General features: G+C 51.4%; 8 protein-coding genes across 8 annotated transcripts; 3 read left to right on the top strand and 5 right to left on the bottom strand.

Annotated features, from left to right (window-relative positions):
- Positions 1-1,005: 1,005 nt before the first annotated feature.
- Positions 1,006-4,545, bottom strand: AA0111_g483 (hypothetical protein; the record flags this gene model as incomplete). Its single annotated transcript, XM_028650875.1, has 1 exon — positions 1,006-4,545. The coding sequence occupies one exon, from the start codon at positions 4,543-4,545 to the stop codon at positions 1,006-1,008; it is 3,540 nt and encodes a 1,179-aa protein (XP_028512339.1).
- Positions 4,546-5,507: 962 nt separating this feature from the next.
- Positions 5,508-6,523, bottom strand: AA0111_g482 (hypothetical protein; the record flags this gene model as incomplete). Its single annotated transcript, XM_028650864.1, has 5 exons — positions 5,508-5,719; positions 5,773-5,918; positions 5,977-6,242; positions 6,292-6,333; positions 6,395-6,523. The coding sequence occupies 5 exons, from the start codon at positions 6,521-6,523 to the stop codon at positions 5,508-5,510; spliced, it is 795 nt and encodes a 264-aa protein (XP_028512340.1).
- A 1,474-nt stretch (positions 6,524-7,997) lies between these two features.
- Positions 7,998-8,589, top strand: AA0111_g481 (hypothetical protein; the record flags this gene model as incomplete). The annotated part of the gene is made up of 2 exons (XM_028650853.1): positions 7,998-8,177; positions 8,224-8,589. The coding sequence occupies 2 exons, from the start codon at positions 7,998-8,000 to the stop codon at positions 8,587-8,589; spliced, it is 546 nt and encodes a 181-aa protein (XP_028512337.1).
- A 762-nt stretch (positions 8,590-9,351) lies between these two features.
- AA0111_g480 (hypothetical protein) lies at positions 9,352-10,194 on the bottom strand (the record flags this gene model as incomplete). The annotated part of the gene is made up of 1 exon (XM_028650842.1): positions 9,352-10,194. One exon carries the CDS (start codon positions 10,192-10,194, stop codon positions 9,352-9,354), a length of 843 nt encoding a protein of 280 aa, XP_028512338.1.
- A 328-nt stretch (positions 10,195-10,522) lies between these two features.
- AA0111_g479 (hypothetical protein) lies at positions 10,523-12,505 on the bottom strand (the record flags this gene model as incomplete). The annotated part of the gene is made up of 1 exon (XM_028650830.1): positions 10,523-12,505. The coding sequence occupies one exon, from the start codon at positions 12,503-12,505 to the stop codon at positions 10,523-10,525; it is 1,983 nt and encodes a 660-aa protein (XP_028511837.1).
- A 504-nt stretch (positions 12,506-13,009) lies between these two features.
- On the bottom strand, positions 13,010-14,686 carry AA0111_g478 (hypothetical protein; the record flags this gene model as incomplete). Its single annotated transcript, XM_028650819.1, has 2 exons — positions 13,010-14,434; positions 14,498-14,686. 2 exons carry the CDS (start codon positions 14,684-14,686, stop codon positions 13,010-13,012), a joined length of 1,614 nt encoding a protein of 537 aa, XP_028511836.1.
- A 1,318-nt stretch (positions 14,687-16,004) lies between these two features.
- On the top strand, positions 16,005-17,170 carry AA0111_g477 (hypothetical protein; the record flags this gene model as incomplete). Its single annotated transcript, XM_028650808.1, has 4 exons — positions 16,005-16,064; positions 16,112-16,510; positions 16,566-16,927; positions 16,975-17,170. 4 exons carry the CDS (start codon positions 16,005-16,007, stop codon positions 17,168-17,170), a joined length of 1,017 nt encoding a protein of 338 aa, XP_028511845.1.
- A 310-nt stretch (positions 17,171-17,480) lies between these two features.
- Positions 17,481-21,083, top strand: AA0111_g476 (hypothetical protein; the record flags this gene model as incomplete). The annotated part of the gene is made up of 1 exon (XM_028650797.1): positions 17,481-21,083. The coding sequence occupies one exon, from the start codon at positions 17,481-17,483 to the stop codon at positions 21,081-21,083; it is 3,603 nt and encodes a 1,200-aa protein (XP_028511844.1).
- Positions 21,084-21,602: the final 519 nt, after the last annotated feature.

Below are 21,602 nucleotides of genomic sequence, written 5' to 3'. Positions count from 1 at the left end.
AAAGCGAGTGACTGATAAAGACCGCAGTCAGGATGAGGCGTGAGAAAACTAAACAAAAGGAGGATATATGTACTTATGTACGCCAACCCCAGACACGCATCTCGACCCATCGATAGAAAAACACCGGAGAGGCACGACGTTTCTGGCAACTAATGAGCGCGCGGACTAGGGATCGCAGATCAAACAGTGTGCATTGTAGCCAAGACGTGCTTGCGCCGGGCAACAGGTGATGAGCACGAATACGAAGGAGACGGCGGGCGTGGCATTCGGGTGGATGCTGGGAGGATTCCCACATGGGCGGCGCCGAAAGCACGTCTACCGCCCTCTGCCGACGCGATTGGAACAGCCACTGCTGCCACAAACTGCCCAACAACGCAGAGCTACCATGGGCAATACTGCCGAACGACTGGGCAGCTGTCACGCTGTCATACATGTTGAGCAAGGACCAGACGCGATAATAACGGCGTTGAAGAAGCAATCTGAGACTGCACAATGGCGCAGCTTGGCTACAACAGGCTGACTGTTTGGGATTGAATTAGGGGAAATTCATGGTACCGAAGTCTGCCAAGGATCGGGAGCATGCAATGGCGGAACCAAGACTTGCCCAGACACAACTAGCGAGGCTGGGCTGATCTAAAAACAGATCGGCACGCATGGTATCGACTCGAGAATTTTGTCTTAATCCGGTAATACTTAATTGCTGTTTGCGTTTTGACTTTTGCGATTTCGCGATCTCGCAACTTTGAGTTTCGGGGGTTTGAAAGTGTGGGAGGAATCCGGGGCAGAATGATGTAATGCGGCAGTTAGATCGGGAGAGTAGCGATACCATCGAATGGGGGTAAGCGCACTGGCGCTGAAAAGATCTCACGATCTTTTCCTGTTGGTCAGCCCTAATGCTGGCTGGCGGATTTTCATGCCTTCTGGTCGTATCGTCAAGATTAGCTCGAATGATTTTGCACGTCTACTGCACACCGGTGTAGGTATCAATACTCTACTCTCGTATCACTACTTGGCTTTCCCCGCTCGCCCTCTTCCCCGTCCAGTCCCTCTCCCTTTGCCACTACCGCGTCCTCGTATTACAGCCTTCTTCCTTGGCGAGTTTCGCTCAGTCATGTCCGTCATATCCGTCTCGTCATCGCTTCCTTCGGCAAAGAAGTGGCTCTTGACTTGTGCGTCACTTTTCCTGGCAGCCTTACGCCTTGGCGCTGAGCGGGTGGAAGGCGGTGGTGTTGGCGGATCCGAGGGCGCATCAGAGAGCGCATCATCGTCAGACCCTGAATCTATTACCTTAGATTTACGTTTCCGTGCGGATACTGTCGCAGTCTTTGCTCCGCGGCCACGTGGACGACCACGACCACGGGCTGAAGCTGTGGCGGTTGGCTTGCGGCGAGTGGCTTTAGGTTTGATTTCTTCTTCTTCGTCTTCTTCGATCTGTTCGTCTTCTTGAGCCTGTGGCGCATCCATATCATCGTCCGCATCGTCATCCGAATCTCCACCAGATTCACTAGGCGGCTGCTGCAACGCCTGTGTGAGCGAGATCGGTGTGCGATATGTGCTGTCCGCCACGGATACGCGGGGTACATCCTTCTTCTCACCGTGATCAATAGTGAGATCGCCATGTTCAGGATCGTCTTGGCTTGCTGACAGGAACCCACCAGCCGTGTCATAATCTTGTTGTGCCGTTTGGGGCGCTCTTTCAGGCACGAAGCCACCACCAGAAGCTGCACCGTCGTCGCGCATGAAGCCACCTTCGAAATCTGTGTGATTCTGGAACACCTCCCACTGCGACTTCTTTTCCGTGGTGTCTTCCTCCTTGGGTAGTACCACCTTCTCTCTTGCTGGCAATTCGACATCCTCTCCGTACTCTTCTTTCATCCTGTCCACAATTCTCAGACCGCTTGCGAACTTCCTCCATAAGCCCAACAAGAACTTCTCCCTCTTGTCTCTTTCCTTTTTCTGCTTTTCCGCTTCTTCAATCTCCCAAGCATCTATGAGTATATCCTCGTTTTCTTCCGCAATCACAACTCCAGTTATGACAGGTACAGCACGCTGCTTGCCAAACTCGAATCCGGTACACGCTTCCGCGTAATCGATGTTGAGCTTGCGACATATGCGCGCTGTTCCTTTGAGTGGGATATGAATAGCGCCTTTCGGCACCATGGTGGGTACATAAACGTCAATGTTTCCGTACGAGTTACGTGGGATCTGACCATCAACGATTGGATCAGGAATGATCCAGTCAGTCTGCGCTTTGGAGTAGAGCCCTTGTTTCACTTTGCCGCCTTCAATACGCTCGCGTTCTTCAATCTCGCGTTTGCGAGTCACTGTGACAGCACGCATAGGCACAAGCTTGAGAGGCTGCTGACCTTCCAGTACTTCGCGGCCCTCCTTGTGCCAGGATTCTTGCGTCTTGCAATTCACAATATCCTTCCTGAGATAAACGGGCTCTGACTTCTCGTTGTCGCCTTTGCCAGTGACGAAGTGTCGAACAATTTTCGCACCGGGTTTGAGTGCTTCTTCACGCCGGAGGTGACGCTCGAGCACGTATTCAGCAGAGTTCTTGTAGCCCTGTAGCGTCTCCTTGCCGCCTTCTTCATCCATGTCTTTCTTCTTCTCTGGCTCTTGAGGAACAAGGTCGCCCTCGTCCTCGACTTCATCCCATGGTTGACGCTTGTCGTGAGGCCTGGCATAGGGGCGCAATAGCGACTTGACCCAATCCCATTCTTCCCATCGCTTGACCTTTCCACGTTTGTTGTGTATCGGTACTTTTTCGATTGGCATGCGGAAGCCTTTTGTCCGACCAGGCCACTGGCGTTTTGGTAGATAGCGTGTCGTGACATCTTTGGCTGTGCCATCAGAAGAGAAGGCGATAAGGTAAGCTAATACCTGTCTCGCTTTGTCGGCCGCCGCACCACGAGCGTAAAAGTCGGCGAGCTTGTCTGGAGAAGCCGCGCTTGCTATGATCGTCTTAGGAAGCGGCGATACTGATATCGGAGTATGTGTCAGGTGTGAGATAGCCTCTGTCCAGTATGTCGGGTATGGCAGCTCTTCGCTGTAGTTGCGTGACTTTGGCGATTTCTTCGCTGGCCTTTCGTCTTCAGAGTCAGAAGAGATGGATATGACACTGCTTAGATCGCTACTGTCATCCATATCAACACCAGTAGATGCTGCTTTCTTCTTTGTAGCCGAACCAGATTTCGCTTTGCTGTTTGTTGCTGCTGGTTTTTGCGGAGTCTCCTTATCGGCAGGCTTTGCATCCTTCAGCTTCTCAAGGTTCTTAGCCTTGCCTTCTTCACTCTGACTCCAGCCAAAACCAACAGGTTGTAGACTGACTACCATACGGGCCTCAATGCCTAGGCCTCGTAACAGAGCCGTAAACAGTTGTTCTCCCAAGTCTCTGCTTCCCTCACATTTACGAGCCCTATCGCGAAAAGCATCTAAACTCTCGACTCGCTCTCCGAAAGTATCTGGATGATCCGGATCATCCCTCCAAGCATTAATCTCGGCTTCTAGTGTCGATGGCGACAGATAACCACGTTTGCGTAAGCTCGGGGCTGTGACCTGGAACTTGGACTTCCAATACGCAGAAACATATCTTAGTAGGCGAAGTAGAGGATCTCCAGCTGACAAGTTCGGAGTTTTCGGTTCGAGTGGCTCGGATGTCGCGCCCCAATCGCGCCCTTTCTTATCGCCTTTGTTGCCAATCTTGCCTTTGCCCAGGAGCGTTGCCTTCTTATCCTCACGAACAGAGGATCGCTTCTGCGGGCTCTCGTACACCTTGACGCCGTTCTTCCCACTGTCCTTCCACTTCCCTTTCTTGTCTTTCGTCACCTGCTTGGACGGAGGACTTGGTGCCTTCTGCACGACGACGCGACTAGGCCCATCTGTGATGCCTGCATCACTCCAGTATTTCTCCAATTCGCGCCAGCACCCGGCCGACATGCCTTCGACAAGTATCGTCTGCACTTGCTTGTCCTGTATCCAAGCGTTCCTTATGAGGTTATGGTACATCAGGTACTGTACGTGCATGCAATGCGTGACGCTCCGTATCTGCCGCTGGACCTTGGATGGCCCTTTCTTCCCATCAGACTTTGTATCAAAGGCGGTCTTCGGTACGGCAGATAAGGTGAGGGCGATATCGCCGGTAATGACAGGCGCAGGACCATGGTCTGGTTTCGTATGGTGATGCACACCGAGAGCGTCTTCCCAATCATCGTCCTCGCTTTCATCACTATCACCACCAGCCTGCGCTTTCCCTTTCCCTTTCCCTTTGCCCTTGCTCGCGCCATTTAGCGGAACATCTTCAAAGTCATCCTCACTGCTCTCCGGCTCCGACAATTCGCTGTCGTCATCTTCTTGTTCCAACAAAGCTTTTGTTTGCGACAGCGTCCGCTTGACTTTGGGCGGCGCGTCCAGTGTCTGAAAGACGGACTCCTTGCCTTTACGAGTGGGTGCAGAAGGTTTACGGGCCCGCGCACGCTTCGGCGGCGGTTCTAGTTGAGGGGAGGCGGATCGCGAGCGCTTTCGAGAGAGTATTGGCGGCATTGCAGCGCCTATTTTTCTTTACTATCGTGACATAGGCACAAAGGTGATGCGGTTTGTTTGTGGCAGTTGAGGCGCGATGGCTGGAATGATGACGCACTTTCCCCTGTCGCAATTCCGATCTGGCGGGACGATCTCGTGCAAGGATCTCCCAATCGCGTGGCGCCCTTTCGCGTTGTCACGAGCGTCACGCGTCGTGCGTCATACCAGGCCCTCGCGACGTCCAAGTTCTAGCACTGACACTCTGCTACTCTAATTGCAGGTCAAACTTTTACACGGATATTCATTATTCGTTCACTAGCTCCGATCACTACCGATCTGTCCTACGAGTGTTGTAAAAGTCGATGACCCTCCTCAGACCTTCTTCCACAATATCCCTATCTAGTGAAAATAGAAAGCGGAAGTTGCCCGGCTTCTCATCATGATACGCTTGTCCAGCTGACATCTCCACGCCATGATCGTAGAGCGCTTGTTTCAACTCATCCTCTGCCTCCCAAGTCGGGCTGTGTAGACATGCTGAGAGATCAATCCAAAGGAAGAAACCAGCGTTACTTAGGCGCGGAAACAAGTCAGTCACTCGTCCATAGGATGCTCAGGGAAAGCAGAGTCTACTTACGCGTCTCGATCAAAAGGAATTCCCGCCTTGTTGAGTCCCTCTGCCACAAGTTCATGGTTTTCACGCAACGCCCTCGCGCTCTTCGTCAAAAATTGGGCGTGCCACTCTTCATCCTCGAGTATGGTCGTGGCAATAGCATCAGTCACTGGAGAGACGCCGTGAAACCGTCTACGAACACAAGGAAATCAGTGTCTTAGCCGCCCCTCAGAATTTCCGTATACGTACGCTAGAGACTGAACAGCTTGTCCTAGTTCTTTGTTTCTTGTGATTAAACACCCGAGTCTCAAGCCAGCCGCAGCGAAATCCTAACCCACAACATCAGCGCTGAGAATATCACTCCAGTGGAATGTCACTTTACCTTTGACATTCCGTACATTACATGAACAAGTTTCTCGTCAATGATACCTTTTACATTAACGGAGAGTATTGACGTAAATTCTGCATAGACCGAACTCGTGCCATACACCGATTGAGCATATATTTCATCGCTGATAAGATGTATGCTCTGCTTTTCGCAGAAGCGGAGGATGGCCTCTAGAGTTTCACGGGGATAACACCGGCCTAGAAAGACAATTCAGTCCTGCTTTTCCTTCCATGACAGATAGAACTTGTACCTAGTGGATTGTGTGGATTGGATAAGATGAGTGCCTTCACTTTAATCCCATTTCGGCCAGCTTCTTCAACAGCACGCTCGTAATGTTCAACTGCCGCAGTAGTAAACTGGTCTTTGCCATCGAAAGGGGCGTAAACCAACTTGCAGCTGGTACAAGTTAGTAGCTGCGAAATAGGTATCGTGCTTTGATAACATTTGTACTCACTTGGACATGCTCGCCATATCCGGATAGAAAGATCCATATATCGGCATACCAAGAAGCAAACCATCAGTCTCTCCGTCTGTCATACATAGAGACAAAATGTCGTTCAACGCAGTCACACCGCTAACAAAAGATACTTGGTCGATTGTTACAGCTGAAACGGGCGAGAAACGCTTGTTAATGAACGCAGCCATCGCTTGGCGCAGGCGCTTGGATCCAAAAGGGCCGTCATGATAGGTCAAGGTGTCGGGCTCAAGGCTGGGAATACACTAAGTGGTGTTTAGAATACAGTTCCTCCATGTGATGCTGAGGGCTGACCTTGGTCTTTATGTAGTCTAGGACCTCTTCTCGCATGAGCAACTATCGATCATCAGTGTTGATACTCGGAATATCGCAGCAATTCCAATCAACTCAGACTAACGTTTTCCGCATTGCTGAAAGACACTAAACCTGTTGGATGTTTGGTCTTGTCATAGAGATGGCCACGATTTTTGGTGTAGCCTGCAGCCAGATCCAAGGCCGCATATCTGCGACCACGAGTAGACAGCATGTTCAATAGGACAGGTTTGGGGTTCGCAAACACCGAGTTGCAGTGTGGCTGTGTTCATGAAAGAGCGTCGCATGTGAAGCTTCGGCTTGCAACGTGGGGCAGCAGTCGCCGCGCGCAAGCCATTCTTGAGCACAGAGTATACATCATGGTACCTGCCTAATTTGTCAAGTTTACAGAAGGCTGTGATTCAAAGGGCGCAGCGCGCTGGAATGACTGTCCCCACCCACAATAGTGGGTGCTATGGTGGAGCCTTGCTTACCGGTCCTTGTTCGACGGACGCCTGGGAGGCCGCCCACCGTGAACATGGCAGAACGCCTGAATGGCCGATTGGACGTGAAATGCGTGTGTAATGTACAGTATGCGCTATCATTGTCAGAAGAGGTTAAACCTCTAATCTGCCTCATCAAGCTGCGATATGAATAGTAACAACCACAGCTGAAGTGGCTGCCTTGTTTCGTTCTGAAGTCGTGGCGTGTTGGATCATGCGCAGACTCCGGAGGAGTCGCGTTGTTATATATCGAGCACGTTTCCTCAGCCTGAGGGAAATGCAGCTTGAATCTCTTGAATCCCTTATAATCCTTCTGATCATTAATAATGATGTTAGACGTCTACTTGTATCTTTTGAGGGCTCGTGGATGTTCGTGTTACCACCCAGTCGTCAGAGCGCATTCAACAGCCTCCCGAGGTCGAGAAGCAGAAGCAGTTATGATGCAATGCATCCAAGGGCTGTACAAGACTATGTGAGCGATAGCTTAAGAGTTGCAGTTGAGTTGCAGATTTTGGAGATTGCGAAGTTCGACCGCAAGCGCGATGACACGAGTGCACGTGAAAGGAAAAGCAACCACGAGCACTGGTAAAGCTCAAAGTTGCTACTAGGAAACTAACAGACTAACAGTCTCCCATCTTAACGAAGTCAATAGCTTCTAGCACCGATACTTTCTTCATGTTTTGAACAGTGCCAAAGTCACGGGTATCGTAGAGCTGCACAACCCCTCACGAAGTCTCGAAAGGGTATGGCGTAAACCCGTCGAGGAATTGCGTATCCCTTGATCGCTGCGCGGCGCCGTCGCCTGTCACCCCATCACGACCACAGTTGCACACTTCAACGCATCAAAAGTGCACTTTCATCACTGCTAACACTCAAACCTGACAGAATTGCAGCCAAAGACGCAGCAGAATCGCCAAAATGCTCGACACCTACATCATCAACATAGCCACACCTGCCCGTGACCTGTGGCTCCTCAGGCAGCCGGCCTCCGCAGTCCTCTGCCCGTAGCACGCATCTGCTCAATTCGACTCTGCGCCCTTCTCTCTACTTCTCTTCTTACATGCTTTCCTACTGTTCTGCATAGTACATCGTCATTGTCGCCGTCTCCTAGGCACGCTGTTGCGCTTCTTACACAACTTCTAGCATTGTCTACCACCTCGTTGGTCCCCACGTCCTGTCCTCAGGCATCCAGACACACCTCAGAGCATGTACTCGCTGCTGCTCCTCACAGTAGTTGTTACTGTCCTCCTTCAGCCGGCGGCAGCATCAAGCCCACTTGTGGACTTCAGCATGTCTGACACTCCTATCGACGGGTCCTACGGCGACATTGACGACATGCTGTGCGAGCTCTGCTGCCTGCCTTTCTTCCAATGCATTCACGCCATAGTACGACACCTTCTCTTGCTCTTGTAGACCTTGCTGACAGTCCCAGCCACAAGTCCAGTATGTCGCTGCAAGAACGTTCTTCAATGGCCCCGGTCTCTTCAACATGCCGTCGCTCGACCTCGAACAGACGCCAGCAGACCTGGCACCGGTATACGAATACGTCAACGCGGGTCATGGGCAGCCCTTGATCAACGACTACATGCAAATCATGGACGGGAACGAGACGACGGTGCAGCCAGCTACCGTACAAGCTCATGTGGAAGACATCTATACGCCCGGCGATCGGTTGTCTGCACGACGCAGCCGCAACCGCAAGCCAGTACAAAAGCGGCAGGCGCCTCGACCCGGTGGGTTTCTTTGCAACACGGAAGGATGCGACAGGGTGTTTGACCGTCAATGTGACCTAAAGTAAGCTTCGCTATTGAATCAAGGTCAATCGATCACCAACTGACTGCTTCTAGCCGCCACCAAAAGACTCACTCGACAGAGTCACCTCATGTATGCTCAACCTGCAACATGGGTTTCTTATACCCTAAGGACCTCCGGAGACACCTTCCGACACATAATGATCCTTCATTGGTAGTTGCCTTCAAGCATTATTGTCCTTACCCTGGCTGCGACAACCTCGACGGCTTCTCACGTAAGGACAATCTTTTGAGGCATCAGCGCAAACACCCCAAAAGGTAGTCTCTGCTCGACCTGCACGAGTCATGAACCCTTCCGAATCTCGTTTTCTTTCTAGATCTCTTTCATTTTACTACAAAATAGGTTTCTCATGATCCTGGCGTTCGGTACACATGTTTCATAGCTTCTGCTAATACCCCTTCCCGACTTTCATAGCAAGCGCTGCTCATGATTTATGCGGCCTGTTGCTTTACGCTTTTCGTCATCTAGACGTTGTGGATTTGACTCTTGGAAACTCGAATACGAAAATGGTGTTGTCGATTGTCAACTCCTATCTCATTTATAGTTGATGTTTTATAGCACTCACGCAACGCATGTATGATTTCGTCAAGATAGACGTCACAATAAGAATCCGTTTTTCAAGGTTCAACCTGCTCCCATACGTGTCACTGCAAGGCGTCTGATTGCGTGCAACCTCTTTATATACAGGGTAAATGCTTTATCACTTGAATGAGGGTATAACACTGCTAGATCAACTCCTACACGATCCCTATGGAAACTCAATCTGCTTCAATACGTCTTCCGCCACACTTCGAACATTCTCTTCGCTGACGAAATGCCTATCGGGCAAGTCTTCCCGTTCTATGCCCCAGACTAAAAAAGAAGGAAGTGGATACTCAATCTTGCTCCAATCTACATCTTCCCCACCCGTCACCAGACACCCACGAACCCGCACTGGCGCAAGCTCGTTCTCACTCGGCGACCACGTATGTTGCATTGGAAACTGCTCATAGAGGTCATATCCATCCAGCCCTCTAGGATTGCCAGCGCGGACCAAATTTAGTTTGCGCATGAAATCTGCCGCATCGCGAAATATACCCAAACGCTCGTTATCTAGCGAGAACATCGAGGGCATGATCGGCGGACCGCGCTGGCAGAAAATCGTGATGATGCAGTCTCGAAGGCTTGACTTTGCCGGCGTGTTCTCGTACACCCACCTCACTGTCTCTATCTTGCAGACGAAGTAGGTTGGTTGCATCAGCGCCATACCCAGCCTCGTTACCGTGTTCTGTGTCCTCCAGATCCCGAGTTCTCCGGCGAGGATCCAGAGTTTCATCAGGTCTAACAGGTTCGTATCGGATGCGTACTCAGGAGGCTTGCGCTCGTACAGCCACGTGAAGAGCGTATGGAAAGTAGCTGGTTCGGTTTTGGGAAGCGAGATGTTGAAGAGAATGATGCGAGGGAACCCATTGGGCTTAGTGAACAATGGGGATACTTTTGACAGTAGCGAGTGGTGGACATCGAAGCGTGTTGGATTGGTGGTAGGGCCAACGAGGAAGATTGTGGGCACGCCGACGCCTGGGTAGGCTGCGTAGGGGAAGTTGTTTGACATCCGTAACAGTGTGTCTCTCAGTTTTGATTCTTAAAGAGTTTTTCTGATTGCTTGGTCGCAATAGTATTGTCTCGAGTGGTGAGATCCAGAGGACATGATTAAGCAAACGATAAGAGACATTCTGCGAAAGGAGAAAGCAGATTGCTGTAAGAGTATAGCTCAGTCACGAGCGCTGGGTCAGAGAGCAGTGAATGGTCCTGTGATGACACATTTCCCTCAAGAGCCAGGAGGCTCACAACATACGTCTCATCAATTTTCAAATTCTGTACTGCCACCAAATGACAAAAAACTCACGATATTCGCAAAGTTTGCATGCTTCACGATACGTTCACCCAATAATAAAGATCTCGTCTGGTCCAAGTCGAGCCGCTTCTTGCTCGTGTGGCTTCATTAGATGAGGGATGAATGCGACACCACAGAACTCAGCGGGGCCTTCGCCATGGATTTTGTTGTTCTCGCTCTGGGATTCCGGCCATCGTAGTATGTGAAGAGGATCTTCGCCGTAGAAGACACAGATTTCATCACCGGGCTTGCATCCTGCCGTCGTGATACCAAATCGACCGCTAGCGGTACTGAAGAAGGAATGGCCAGGAAGGTTCAACAGTCTGTTATAGAATGTGATCGCCCGCAATCGCCGCTCGGCGAAGAGCCCTTCGAAATTGTTGTGTTCTCGATCGGTGAGTACAGCCCAAGCATCTTCGTAAGCGGTAGTTGCTTCCCTAGAAAGTCTGGTATCGCAAAGCAGAGTCATCAAATACTCGGGGGGTATACTCTCAATACTATCATTTGTGCAATGAGCTGTACGACGAGCTAGAAGGAGACTGCGAGCGTAAACGTCCACATTCGCAGCGTGTATAGGATTGCTGATCAAGCGCGTTGACGCATCTACGCTCATCATGTAGTTGAACCCTGTTTGCGCCTGAGGATCCTCCACGACCTCTGATATTGTATCTATCACATAACCGCATGTCTTCAAGAATGCATCGTCCTTCTCGAATGCGATAACCCTGCGGGACCTGTACTGACTTGACAGCGGGTCCAAAGCACTGACTGATCGCGCTCGGTCCGCTTCTTCCACGATGTCTTCGAGGAGCGGTGCATGATTCTGTCCGCTAATCTGTTCGTTCCATGCACCAATCGTCAGCATACTGCATTTGAACGTCCCTTCGAGAGCCGGGCACCAAGATGGGACTGAATGGGGTCTCTCCTCAGTTGTTGGAGGTATCGTCAATAGACCTAGCGTTTGTTCTTCGACCATGATAGTTTTCGCAAACAGTATGTGAGTTCTCCAGAAGTCCAACCGACCGTTGTCGCTATAATCGACGAATGGGTCTAGTTTTGATCTCAAAGCTTCGCTAAACAATCCGGTGACTGCCCAGGCTCGGTCGACCGGTTCTTTTGCGCTTCGCCTACGTAGCGTGTGGAGAAGGTATGGTATTCGGTTGTACTGAACTGCCCCATATGGTTCAAAATGCTCACGAAAAAGCTTCAGTGATCTACACGCCGCCCATAATCTGGGTGATGGAGCGAGGAGACCTGCATTTTGCAAAGAGTGGATTAGGTATGAGTCTCGTTGGTACCATCCGTCCTCAGCGAATATGAGAAATTCGTCGAAGTTGATCCAAAGATGTCCATGTAACATTATGGGGTGCTTTGCGAGAACACACTCCTGGAAAGTCCACAAACGTTCAAACCACTGGTTCTTGAGAATATGTAACATGCCCTGTAAGAGATTCTCATCGGTGACAAGGAGACCCTTGGCGCCAATCCAAGGTTGAAGATGCTGGGTAATCATTGAATTCCACTTTCTCTCTTTCTCCAGTAAGCTCGGAAACTCGGCCATAAACTTCTCACTCTGCATTGTAGGTATGCCCATCCATATAACAACCTGTGCAGCCTGCGAGTAGATCTGATGCATCAGTGGTACCTGGACCGCTTTTTCTTCGGTGTCTTGCTGATTGATACATATAGAATCTACCCAACACGGACGGCTTCGATCCAGATGATGAAGGATGTCGAGTACGGTTGGGCTGATTACAAGGTCGGTCCCGTTGCATGGGACTTTGGTTAAGGCTTCCGTTGCTCCCCAGACATATGATATCGCATTATATTCGAGGTCGTCTTGGAACTTGTGTGGAGAAATGCGCAATCGCAATGCACCCGTGTCGTGCTCGATGGTGAAAAGACGAATCCTGTCAGACTGGAGTAGACGTTCGCCATAGGGCGTTTTGGTTGATGCGCCGCCGCGAGCATCGTCCAGATCACGTATCTCGCACTCTTCGATCCGTGGCTCTAGACTGTCGAGTGCCATACAATCTTTGATATGAGTATTATGCAGAGATTCTTATGTTTGTAGGAAAGAAGATGCTTGATCGACTGCGGGGTGCGTCGCTCAACCAGCCCCACCACAGCTGAACATGATGGGGGCTGAGCGTGCCTGCGCCTGACAACGTGAGAGAAAGACGCAAGGAGCTGCAAGCCACTCAAGTCCATGTCCCAAAACAGTCATGCCAACCCAACGTCCCATTTGTAGAGAAGGCAGATCATGTGTGCAGGCACTACTGGCGCAAAACGTCAAGCATGAACCTAGACAATGAATGATCGATACTATTTCTTGGTTGATGCGAATTCAGTGGATGAGGGTCAGTCACGCGATACTCTGATGGCGGTAAAGCACCACGGGTGTAACCGTACCTAGGTAGCTTGCAGTCAGGAGTTTGGATCTGCAGCCTACCCCTCGCCCAGGTGTTGAGTTATGCTTCCTTTGACCAAGTATTTCCGTAGAAATCTTTCGTCCATTCACATCTAGGTACACCTACGGCCAGTTCTTATTCGGCGGCCCTTGCAGCTTGAAATAGCCCGGTTGCAACTTCTGGAACACCTCTGTAGGATCGTACTTGCGTGCGATACGCCTCAGCTTATCTGCACTTTCTCCATAGCTCCCAACAACATCTTGGAACTGACTGGCATAGTTCATGTAGATGTAGTCGTTGACCAAGTTTCTGCGCTTCGCCTCTGCCTCCATCTTTCTGACGATGTTGGCGTTCGCCTTCAGAACACGCGCGTCATCTTCAGCCTTATCCCAGCGACTACTCAGGTTAATGATAAGGATCGGTCCGTCAGAAGGCGAAAGTCCTAGTGCATTCCCTCCTTTCTTTTGCATCTGCTCGAGCTGCGGAACGGTGATGATCTGGAAGGTGTTTGCAGGTAAGATACCGGCGACATCTCGAATTTTTGCGAATTCTTCATAAGTGGCATCGAACATGAACTGAACCAACTCTCGATCAAGCTTAGACGAAGAAGTCCAAAATGACTCGCGATAGCCTTTGGGGTTGCTATTGTTCAACTGTTGCGTAAAGTAGGCCAGACTGTTCAATTCCGTGGTGTCTTGGAAGGCTTGTACGTTGAAATATTCTTCAAAGACCGGGGGTTTAGCGACTGGGTCTGCGTACTCCAACTCGGCAATCGCGATTTGGGTGTTCGTAGCGGCGTCTAGAATGATGGCCAGAAATTGCGCAGCCTTCGGGTACTTTGCAATGCTGTTCCCCAGGTTTACGAAGGCGTCTATCGCAGCAGGGAAACTAGAGCTGAGGAACCTTCTTTGTCCGCCAAACATCAGCGGACCGTGGGCGAACGTTTCGAGGTTGAACTTCGTAACCAGGGCGAGATTGTTGCCTCCACCTCTCAACGCCCAGTACAGATCTGGATACGACTTTTGACTGACTTCTATGATGCATCCTGAGGCAGTGACGACTTCATAAGATGCAACGTTATCGCAAGCCCAGCCATATTCGTTCGAGAAGAACGAAATCCCACCACCCGTTGTAAGACCTCCAATTCCGACGCCAGAGACGCGGCCGCCTACCACTGCTAGGTTGTCTTTGGCTAGGGTTGTGTAGATGTCGTACCAGAGGTTACCGGGCCCAATAGATGCAACTTTCTTGTCTTTTGACAAAGTGATTTGCTTCATGCACTCGAACAGAACTGTGATACCGCCATCAATGTTTGATGCACCTGCAAAGGCTGCATGCCCTCCGCTTCTCACTGCAAAAGGACACTGAGTAAGACGAGATAGCAGCACCATGGTGGATACATCGAGCGCTTCCTCAGGCTTGAATACGCAGTAAGGTTGGGCAACCTTCTGCTGCGCTGACCAGAAATAATCGATGGCTAAGGTATAGGCAGTCTCCTCTTGGGTCTCGACCTTCGCATCACCAAAGATGCGTTTGAGAGAGCTGCACTAATGTGAGAGTTAGCATCGACTGTGTTTGGCAATACTACATGATCGTAGAATGTGTCTTACTGCGATCGAGCATCCTCCGCTTGAGGTAGTCCGCTTGGAAAGACCTGCTAGGCTTGGAATAGTGGAGATGTCCACACCATTCTGCAACAGTGCCGCAGTAATGTCGAAGTCGGGTGGTTCGAATGTATTTTGTGCGAGTAATCCTATAGGGAAGAAGCCCAGCGAGATAATCTTGCAGAGGTGCATCATGGCTGGCTCTTAGCTGCGAACCGGATGAGTGTATTACGACAAGCAACGATACCATAGTTGAAGTCAAGCATGCCCGTTTTATAGAAATCGAGGCATATATGCTGCATGTAGGATGGTTTTCTGATTGGCCAGTCTGACGCTTCCGGGCAAAACTCCGAGTAGTGGCAAGCTGTGGTACACATAGGGCCTTCGCACTATCGCTATGGCTTGCTTAGGGGATAATCTGCAGCTGAAGAAGTTATACCCAAGGAGCTAATCTGGTAATGCACGATAGTAGTGGTAGTGACTGTGGTATCTAGAGCGAGTAGAATAGATGTGAGACCACACTCAGTCTGTACCTTGGGGCTGAAACTCTACAAAGCGTAGTCGATCGCTTTGTGACTAGGTCTAGATCGTTCATAAAGTTCATTAGTCCACTTCCAGCGTCCAGGTACCATATTCGGGCTCGTAAATTACCCTTCAGCTGCAGGCTTACTCCGTAGCGCATTATAGGTCGTGCCGGAAAAGGTTACCCATAACGCTGGTCACGGGTGTATCCATGCCATGTAATCTCCGAATTGCAGATTTTTCGTGGAAGACTGATGAAGTTTAGACAGCTCTTCGACACTTTGACGATAAGGCTGTCTGTCGCGGCTCGCGGCTTCATGGTGAGGGGAAACGGCCCGCAGCGGATACGAGAACCAGAAAAATGGGTCGACACTAATATCCAAGAAGCAAGGTCGGCCCCCCTGCGTATCATACCTTGCTCATTGTCTACCAACGATTACTTTGTTCGCCGCCTGTAGACACTAGGCTGAAGAGTATGCTCGTACGGAATAAAGCCACGCAGTAGTCTAAGCTATGGGCGCTTACTCTTCTTCGTTAGTATGAATCATGTGGAAGATAACCCCGCAACTTGACCAGAAACGTGCTCAACTCCCTATGTAACGATGCTACTCTTCAGTCTTTCGAACAGTATGGATTTGGCCGCTGTGAAAATATTGTAGGTTCTGTGTATTGCCAGAAGCGGATAGAGAGTGTAAAGCTAGACTTCCAGCGCAAGGCTCTTGGAATGCACAAATGGAGTCAGATCTTGTACGTGCCGCATTCAACGTGCCTCTCTTGACGATGCTGGCTGGGTAGAGTAAGCGCAGATGCGAGGGAGATGTAAGATGTTGCCTTCTTGGCTGTCAGATGAGGCGTGCCTACCGTACGCAAAGCTTATGTTGTGTACAAAACCCACACCATCTAGCATCTCTCCTCAATATTCTCCAGCTGCCACGATCACCTTCAGATATTCCGTGCCTTACCGTCGAGTACTCTGCATAGAACAGACAATATGAACATTGATTCATCAACATGGAAGGGGTATAGTAGGGAAGATGCAGAGTTTGAAGCTGTACGTGTTTGTAGTATAATCATCAATGCTGTCGCTGATTTAAGAAGCTACGACCCCATCTTCCACCACCCAAATCCTTCGCAGACTACTCATCCGCCGCTGAGCTCCGTCAATCTTTCAACGAGCAAATTGGCCAGATGGTTGCGGCCGGCATCGTGACTTTTCCCGACTGGACTGGTTACCACAAATCTGAAATCCAAATTCCTACGCGCGATGGGTCTTCAGTGCGATCCCTCGTGATTCATCCTGAGGGAAAGGAACCAGGACCGTTGTATGTGTACTTCCCCGGCGGGGGATGGACTTTTGGGATGCCAGAATTCGGCGAGGGAATGGCAGAGATGTTGGTGAAGGAACTAGGTTTCACGGTCGTGAGCGTAGGGTATCGGAATGCACCAGAGCATGTCTTTCCCACCGCGGCGCATGACGCTATTGATGCAGTCAAATGGGTGAGTAATTTCCTGTTTACCTTCGCGGTATTGTGAGATTAACCGGACTCTCCAGTGTGCCGAGAACGCGAAGTCGTTGAGTGCGGATCCTTCCAAAGGTTTCATCCTAGGAGGGACTTCAGCTGGAGCCAACTTAGCGGCTGTATCAGCCCATCAGGTTGTCGATGACAAGTTGACCCCGAAGATTACCGGAGTAGTCCTTATGTCTGCTTCGATATGCCATCCTGAGGCCATGCCAGAAGAGTACAAACAGCACATATCAAGCTGGGAAGACCATAGAGATAGTCTAGTACTGGACCGCCGAGGCATGGAATGGTTCTTCGACAACTACAAACCAGACCCCAAGTCACCATTAGCGAGCCCGCTGATCTGGAAGACTCATGAAGGCCAACCTCCTACGTATCTGCAGGTTATGGGGTAGGTAAAGCTGTAATGACCCCTTGATGTGTGCTAACAGGTAGCAGGACTGACCCCCTGCGTGACGAAGCACTGGTATACGAGAGCGTTCTCCGAGACATTGGGACACCAACGAAGGTCGAAGTGTATGCTGGATATCCGCACGGTGCGCCCGACTTCTTTCCCATGCTTAGTGTGGCGAAGAGGGCGTTGGCTGATTTGAAGGAGGGTTTGGGCTGGATTCTGCAGCAGCATTCGGCGTGAACGTAGAACTCGTGACACATGATGTTGTTCAATAATATACTTGACAATTTGTCGAAGTGATTTCTCGTGCCATATGCTGCGGCCAAATCCAGCTTGTAGGATGCACATGTGAAGAAGACGCCAGCCCTACGAGCCGTTGAGCTAGGGGCTCGCTTAGGCGCGAGACCCTGTTTCGTCGTCGCTTTGATGGTGGACGCGACGTAGCTTCGTCATAGCGCGCCTTTCTTCTTGCACCTTCAACCCATTTGATAAGAAACAGGCACCAAGACACGACGGGCTACGTCCTGCATCGCAGGCATACTGTGCCAAGATGCAGAATTCACCGCGGTCCAGCCCCGCCGCCAGGCCCGGCACTCCGCGAGGGGCGCGACAAACAAACAACGACGCGAATCCCCTTTCACACCCCCTCAAACGCCTGTCCCTGCATTCCGCCTCGAATACCCCACTACCGCAGTCTCCCGCTCTGAATTCACCTCGAAGTTCAGCTGATCTCCGCCGGACGCCTTCGACCCCCAACTTCAAGGCGAATGCCGTCCAACGCAGCCCAAGTGTAGCAAGTTTCCGTTCTTCGACACCCGCCTTGGGACGCAAGTCGTCGACCTCTTCCCTCCGCGGCGACCCTCCTCGGCCGGGCACTTCTGCATCCCGCCGCTCGTCCTTCAACCCAAATATGCAGGCACCCATGCCCAAGAGCCCGCTAGGCCCCACGTATGTAGAGGAGAAGCCACCACTGCGCGCATGTGATGTTGCCGAAGACTACTTCAAGAAGGACATGGCGCGACATGAGGGTATGGCAGGCGCAGTCAATGCAGGCACCATCGTCATCGTACACGACCAATGCTACGGCCATCGCTTTTCGCGGCCCAAGACACCCAGGAGCCACCTCAGCTTGATCATGGAGCGACCAGAGAGGATATTGGCAAGCGTTTTGGGTATTTCAGCAGCCTACGTGCGACTGGGCGAGCGCCACGCCGAGGGGGACAATCCACCGCATCCGCACTACAATCCGCCCGAGCGTATCCCATTCAAGATCCGCAAGACTTCCCGAGCAGTCGATATCACCTCACAGGTCGTCACCAACGTACACGGAACCAAGTGGATGGGCGAACTGAAGTCATTGTGCGACAACGCAGAGCGGAAGCTGGCATCGACAGGAAAAGAGTTGGTCAGGGACACCCCTGCAATACCGGGACAACCGCCGAAGCAACAACTACATGCTGGTGATCTATACCTCTGCCCCGAATCGCTGAACGCCTTCCAGGGGGCCCTTGGAGGTGTTTTGGATGCGGTGGATGCTGTCTTCCAGGGAACCAGCCTTGGTAGTGGCCCCTCCAGAGCTTTCGTCTGTATCCGTCCGCCTGGTCATCACTGCTCCGACGACTTTCCCTCTGGATTCTGCTGGCTGAATAACGTTCACGTTGGTATCGAACACGCCATGATGACATACGGCCTCACGCACGCAGCCATCATTGACTTTGATCTGCATCACGGAGATGGCTCGCAAGCTATAACATGGGCGCGCAACAAAAAGGTTCAGAACATGCCCAAGAATACACCCAACTGGAAGAGGACCTCGATCGGCTACTTCAGTCTACACGACATCAACTCGTACCCTTGCGAAGACGGCGATGACGACAAAGTTCAGGCCGCTAGTCTATGTATCGACAACGCACACGGCCAGTCCATCTGGAACGTGCATCTGCAATCTTGGAAGACACCGGAGCAGTTCTGGGAAATCTACGAAGAGAAGTACCTGGTACTGCTAGAGAAAACTCGCCAGTATCTCAAACATCACACCAACCGCCTCCGGGCTTCGCCAAATCACCCTGCGCCCAAAGCAGCCATCTTCTTATCTGCTGGCTTTGATGCGAGCGAGTGGGAAACTGCCGGCATGCAACGACACAGTGTCAACGTACCTACCGAATTCTACGCTCGATTCACCCGCGATGTAGTACGCTTGGCCCAAGAGGAGGGTACATCTGTGGAGGGTCGTGTCATCTCTGTCCTAGAAGGCGGTTACAGCGACCGAGCTCTTACCAGTGGCGTGTTCAGTCATTTGAGCGGTCTTGTGGATGGTCAAATCTGGAAGGAGTCAGAACCATCAAAGGGCCTCGCCTCCTCCATGCGAAACAGACTGAGTGGACTTGGCATCCAGGATGAAGACGCTCCCATGCAGTCTATCGAGCCAGAGCTCACACCCGTCAGTTATGATCCTCTGTGGTGGCAGGCAAATCATCTATCTGAGCTGGAGGGTCTCGTTCCCCCACCGCCTGTAACTGCCTCAAAGGTGACCCGCGCTGAACGCCTGGCCCATTTCTCTTCACCCACACAGTCCTACGTCGCCAAAGTCGTGGATCCAACAAAGATCAATCGTAGTCTTTCCGCCAAATACGCTTCCAATCCCTTGAGAGCGCCCACGCCACCGCCGCCAGAGGTTGACTGGGCTACCGCTGCACATGCTTTGAGTAGTTTGCTAATCCCCTCTGATCGTCAAACCCGCAGTTTCAGGCCAGAAGATCTAGCAGAAGTAAAAGCAAAGAAAGAGAAGCCGACCGCACCCGCCCCAACGGCGGTTCATGTTGAAAAGTCGGGACGTCAATTGCGTGGTCGTAAAGCTGCTCCATCTTACGCTGAGCCTGGTTCCGACGACGAAAAGGGATCTCGTCAGGAGTCACGAGCCAGTAGGCGCCAGACGATTGCCGACTTTGCACCAGCCAGTTCAGAACCTTCAATGCCAGCACACTCTGCTTCCCGCCGCATGAGTATCGCTTCCAGCGTCTCATCAATAGGAGACAACAGGAATGTTCGTGCGCCAAGTGTAGCGGCAAGCCGAAGAGGCGTTGCACCTTCTGTAGCTTCAACCAATGGAGTGGCTATCAAGAAGGCTAGAGGATCAACAACAACGACTGCTGCGGCAGCTCGCGCCCCTCAGCGTCCCGCAGCAGCAAGAGCGCCTTCCAGCTATTCTGTCAAGGCGGGTGCGACCAAAGGAAAGGAGAACGACGGCGTCGATGCACTCACTTCAGGCTTGAAGCGCATCACATTGAAGATGCCCTCGAAGGAGGTGCATGATGCACGAGAGAAGGAGAAGGCTGAGAAGCAAAAGGCCTCTGAAGCACCAAAGAAAACCACTGCACGGAAACCACCAGCTGCTCGCGCTCCTCCCACAAAACCGACGACTAAACCTGCAGCGACTACTAAGAGGGGACCTGGTCGGCCAGCAAAGTCGTCGAAACCTGCATCGCCTATCCCTGAGGCCCCACAGATGCAAGTTGCTGCTGGTGCACCTCTCGAACAACCCCAGCCAATACAGACAGACTCGTCTAATTTGCTACCACAGCCTACCGCGCCACAGCCTTTCCAGGATGCGCAAAATCCGATGGAGCCTCCAGCTGTAGATCGACGTATTTCTGGTGGAATCGTGCAGCCACCCACTGAGTTGCATGATATGGCTATAACACCGGAACAGATCCGTGAACAACTCCCTATGCCGTCCTTCGTCACTGTAACGGAGCCACTCTCGGATGTCTCACCACCTTCTCGTGCCGATACGCCCCCTCCCCCACCACCGTCGAATATTTCACAGTTCGTCAACTACACGGCGCAGAGCTTCGGTGGAAACCCAGACTTTGTAAACTCGCCACCGGACACGTCAAGCCCACAGGCATCTGCGACTTTACAATGGGTTGCCAATACACACGCTGAGGACACGACCATGCCTGGTGTTCCGCTCATGTCACCGCCAAGCAAGAGGGCTGATCTGCCTGTATTTACAGCGAACGGCGCGATACCGTTCGCATCAGGCTCGAATGAGTTGGAAAACGCGTCTAGGCCTGAGTACTCTGGTGTAGGTATCAAGAACGAGGAGAAGGTCAGGGATATGTGGGAGGTCCCTGATACGCCCGCTCGCTAAAGCAGGTCAATATTACTGCTCGTGCAAGTGGGCTCCTCTTGACTTTATTAACTTCTTGTTATGCACATCGCATTGCAATATCGCGGTTGCATCCTTCAGTGGTTATTACCGGCTTACGCAAGGCAGACTATGCCTGACGTTACCCGGATTGGTGTTCATTGGTGGACCTTGACTTCGTTTCAGCGAATCGGCGCACTAGCCGCGAATAATTGGAGCTGTCTTTGTAGGATTTCTGTGGAGAAAGATCGTCAATTGTAGACTTACCTAGGATATGCGCATGTAGAAGATAGATACCCCCCCGAAGAAGAATGTGTGTAGGAGCAATTCCATAATTCTCTTCTCACAATGTCCCTTAATGACATGACTACTTGAGCGACAGTTTGGTGATCCATCAAGGTATCGCAGCTGAACCGACACCCGCGGAATTGAAGTCCAACACAACACAAAGTACCAATGCACCCCTCCTGTCACTTGAACCCTATCCACAGTGGAAAACCCTGCCTAAGCGCCCGTCCCAAT

Source organism: Alternaria arborescens (assembly GCF_004154835.1).
Source record: "Alternaria arborescens strain FERA 675 chromosome Unknown contig_1, whole genome shotgun sequence".
Taxonomy (NCBI): domain Eukaryota; kingdom Fungi; phylum Ascomycota; class Dothideomycetes; order Pleosporales; family Pleosporaceae; genus Alternaria; species Alternaria arborescens.
Note: the sequence above shows the minus strand (reverse complement) of the source record. Positions and strands in the feature narration are given on the sequence as shown.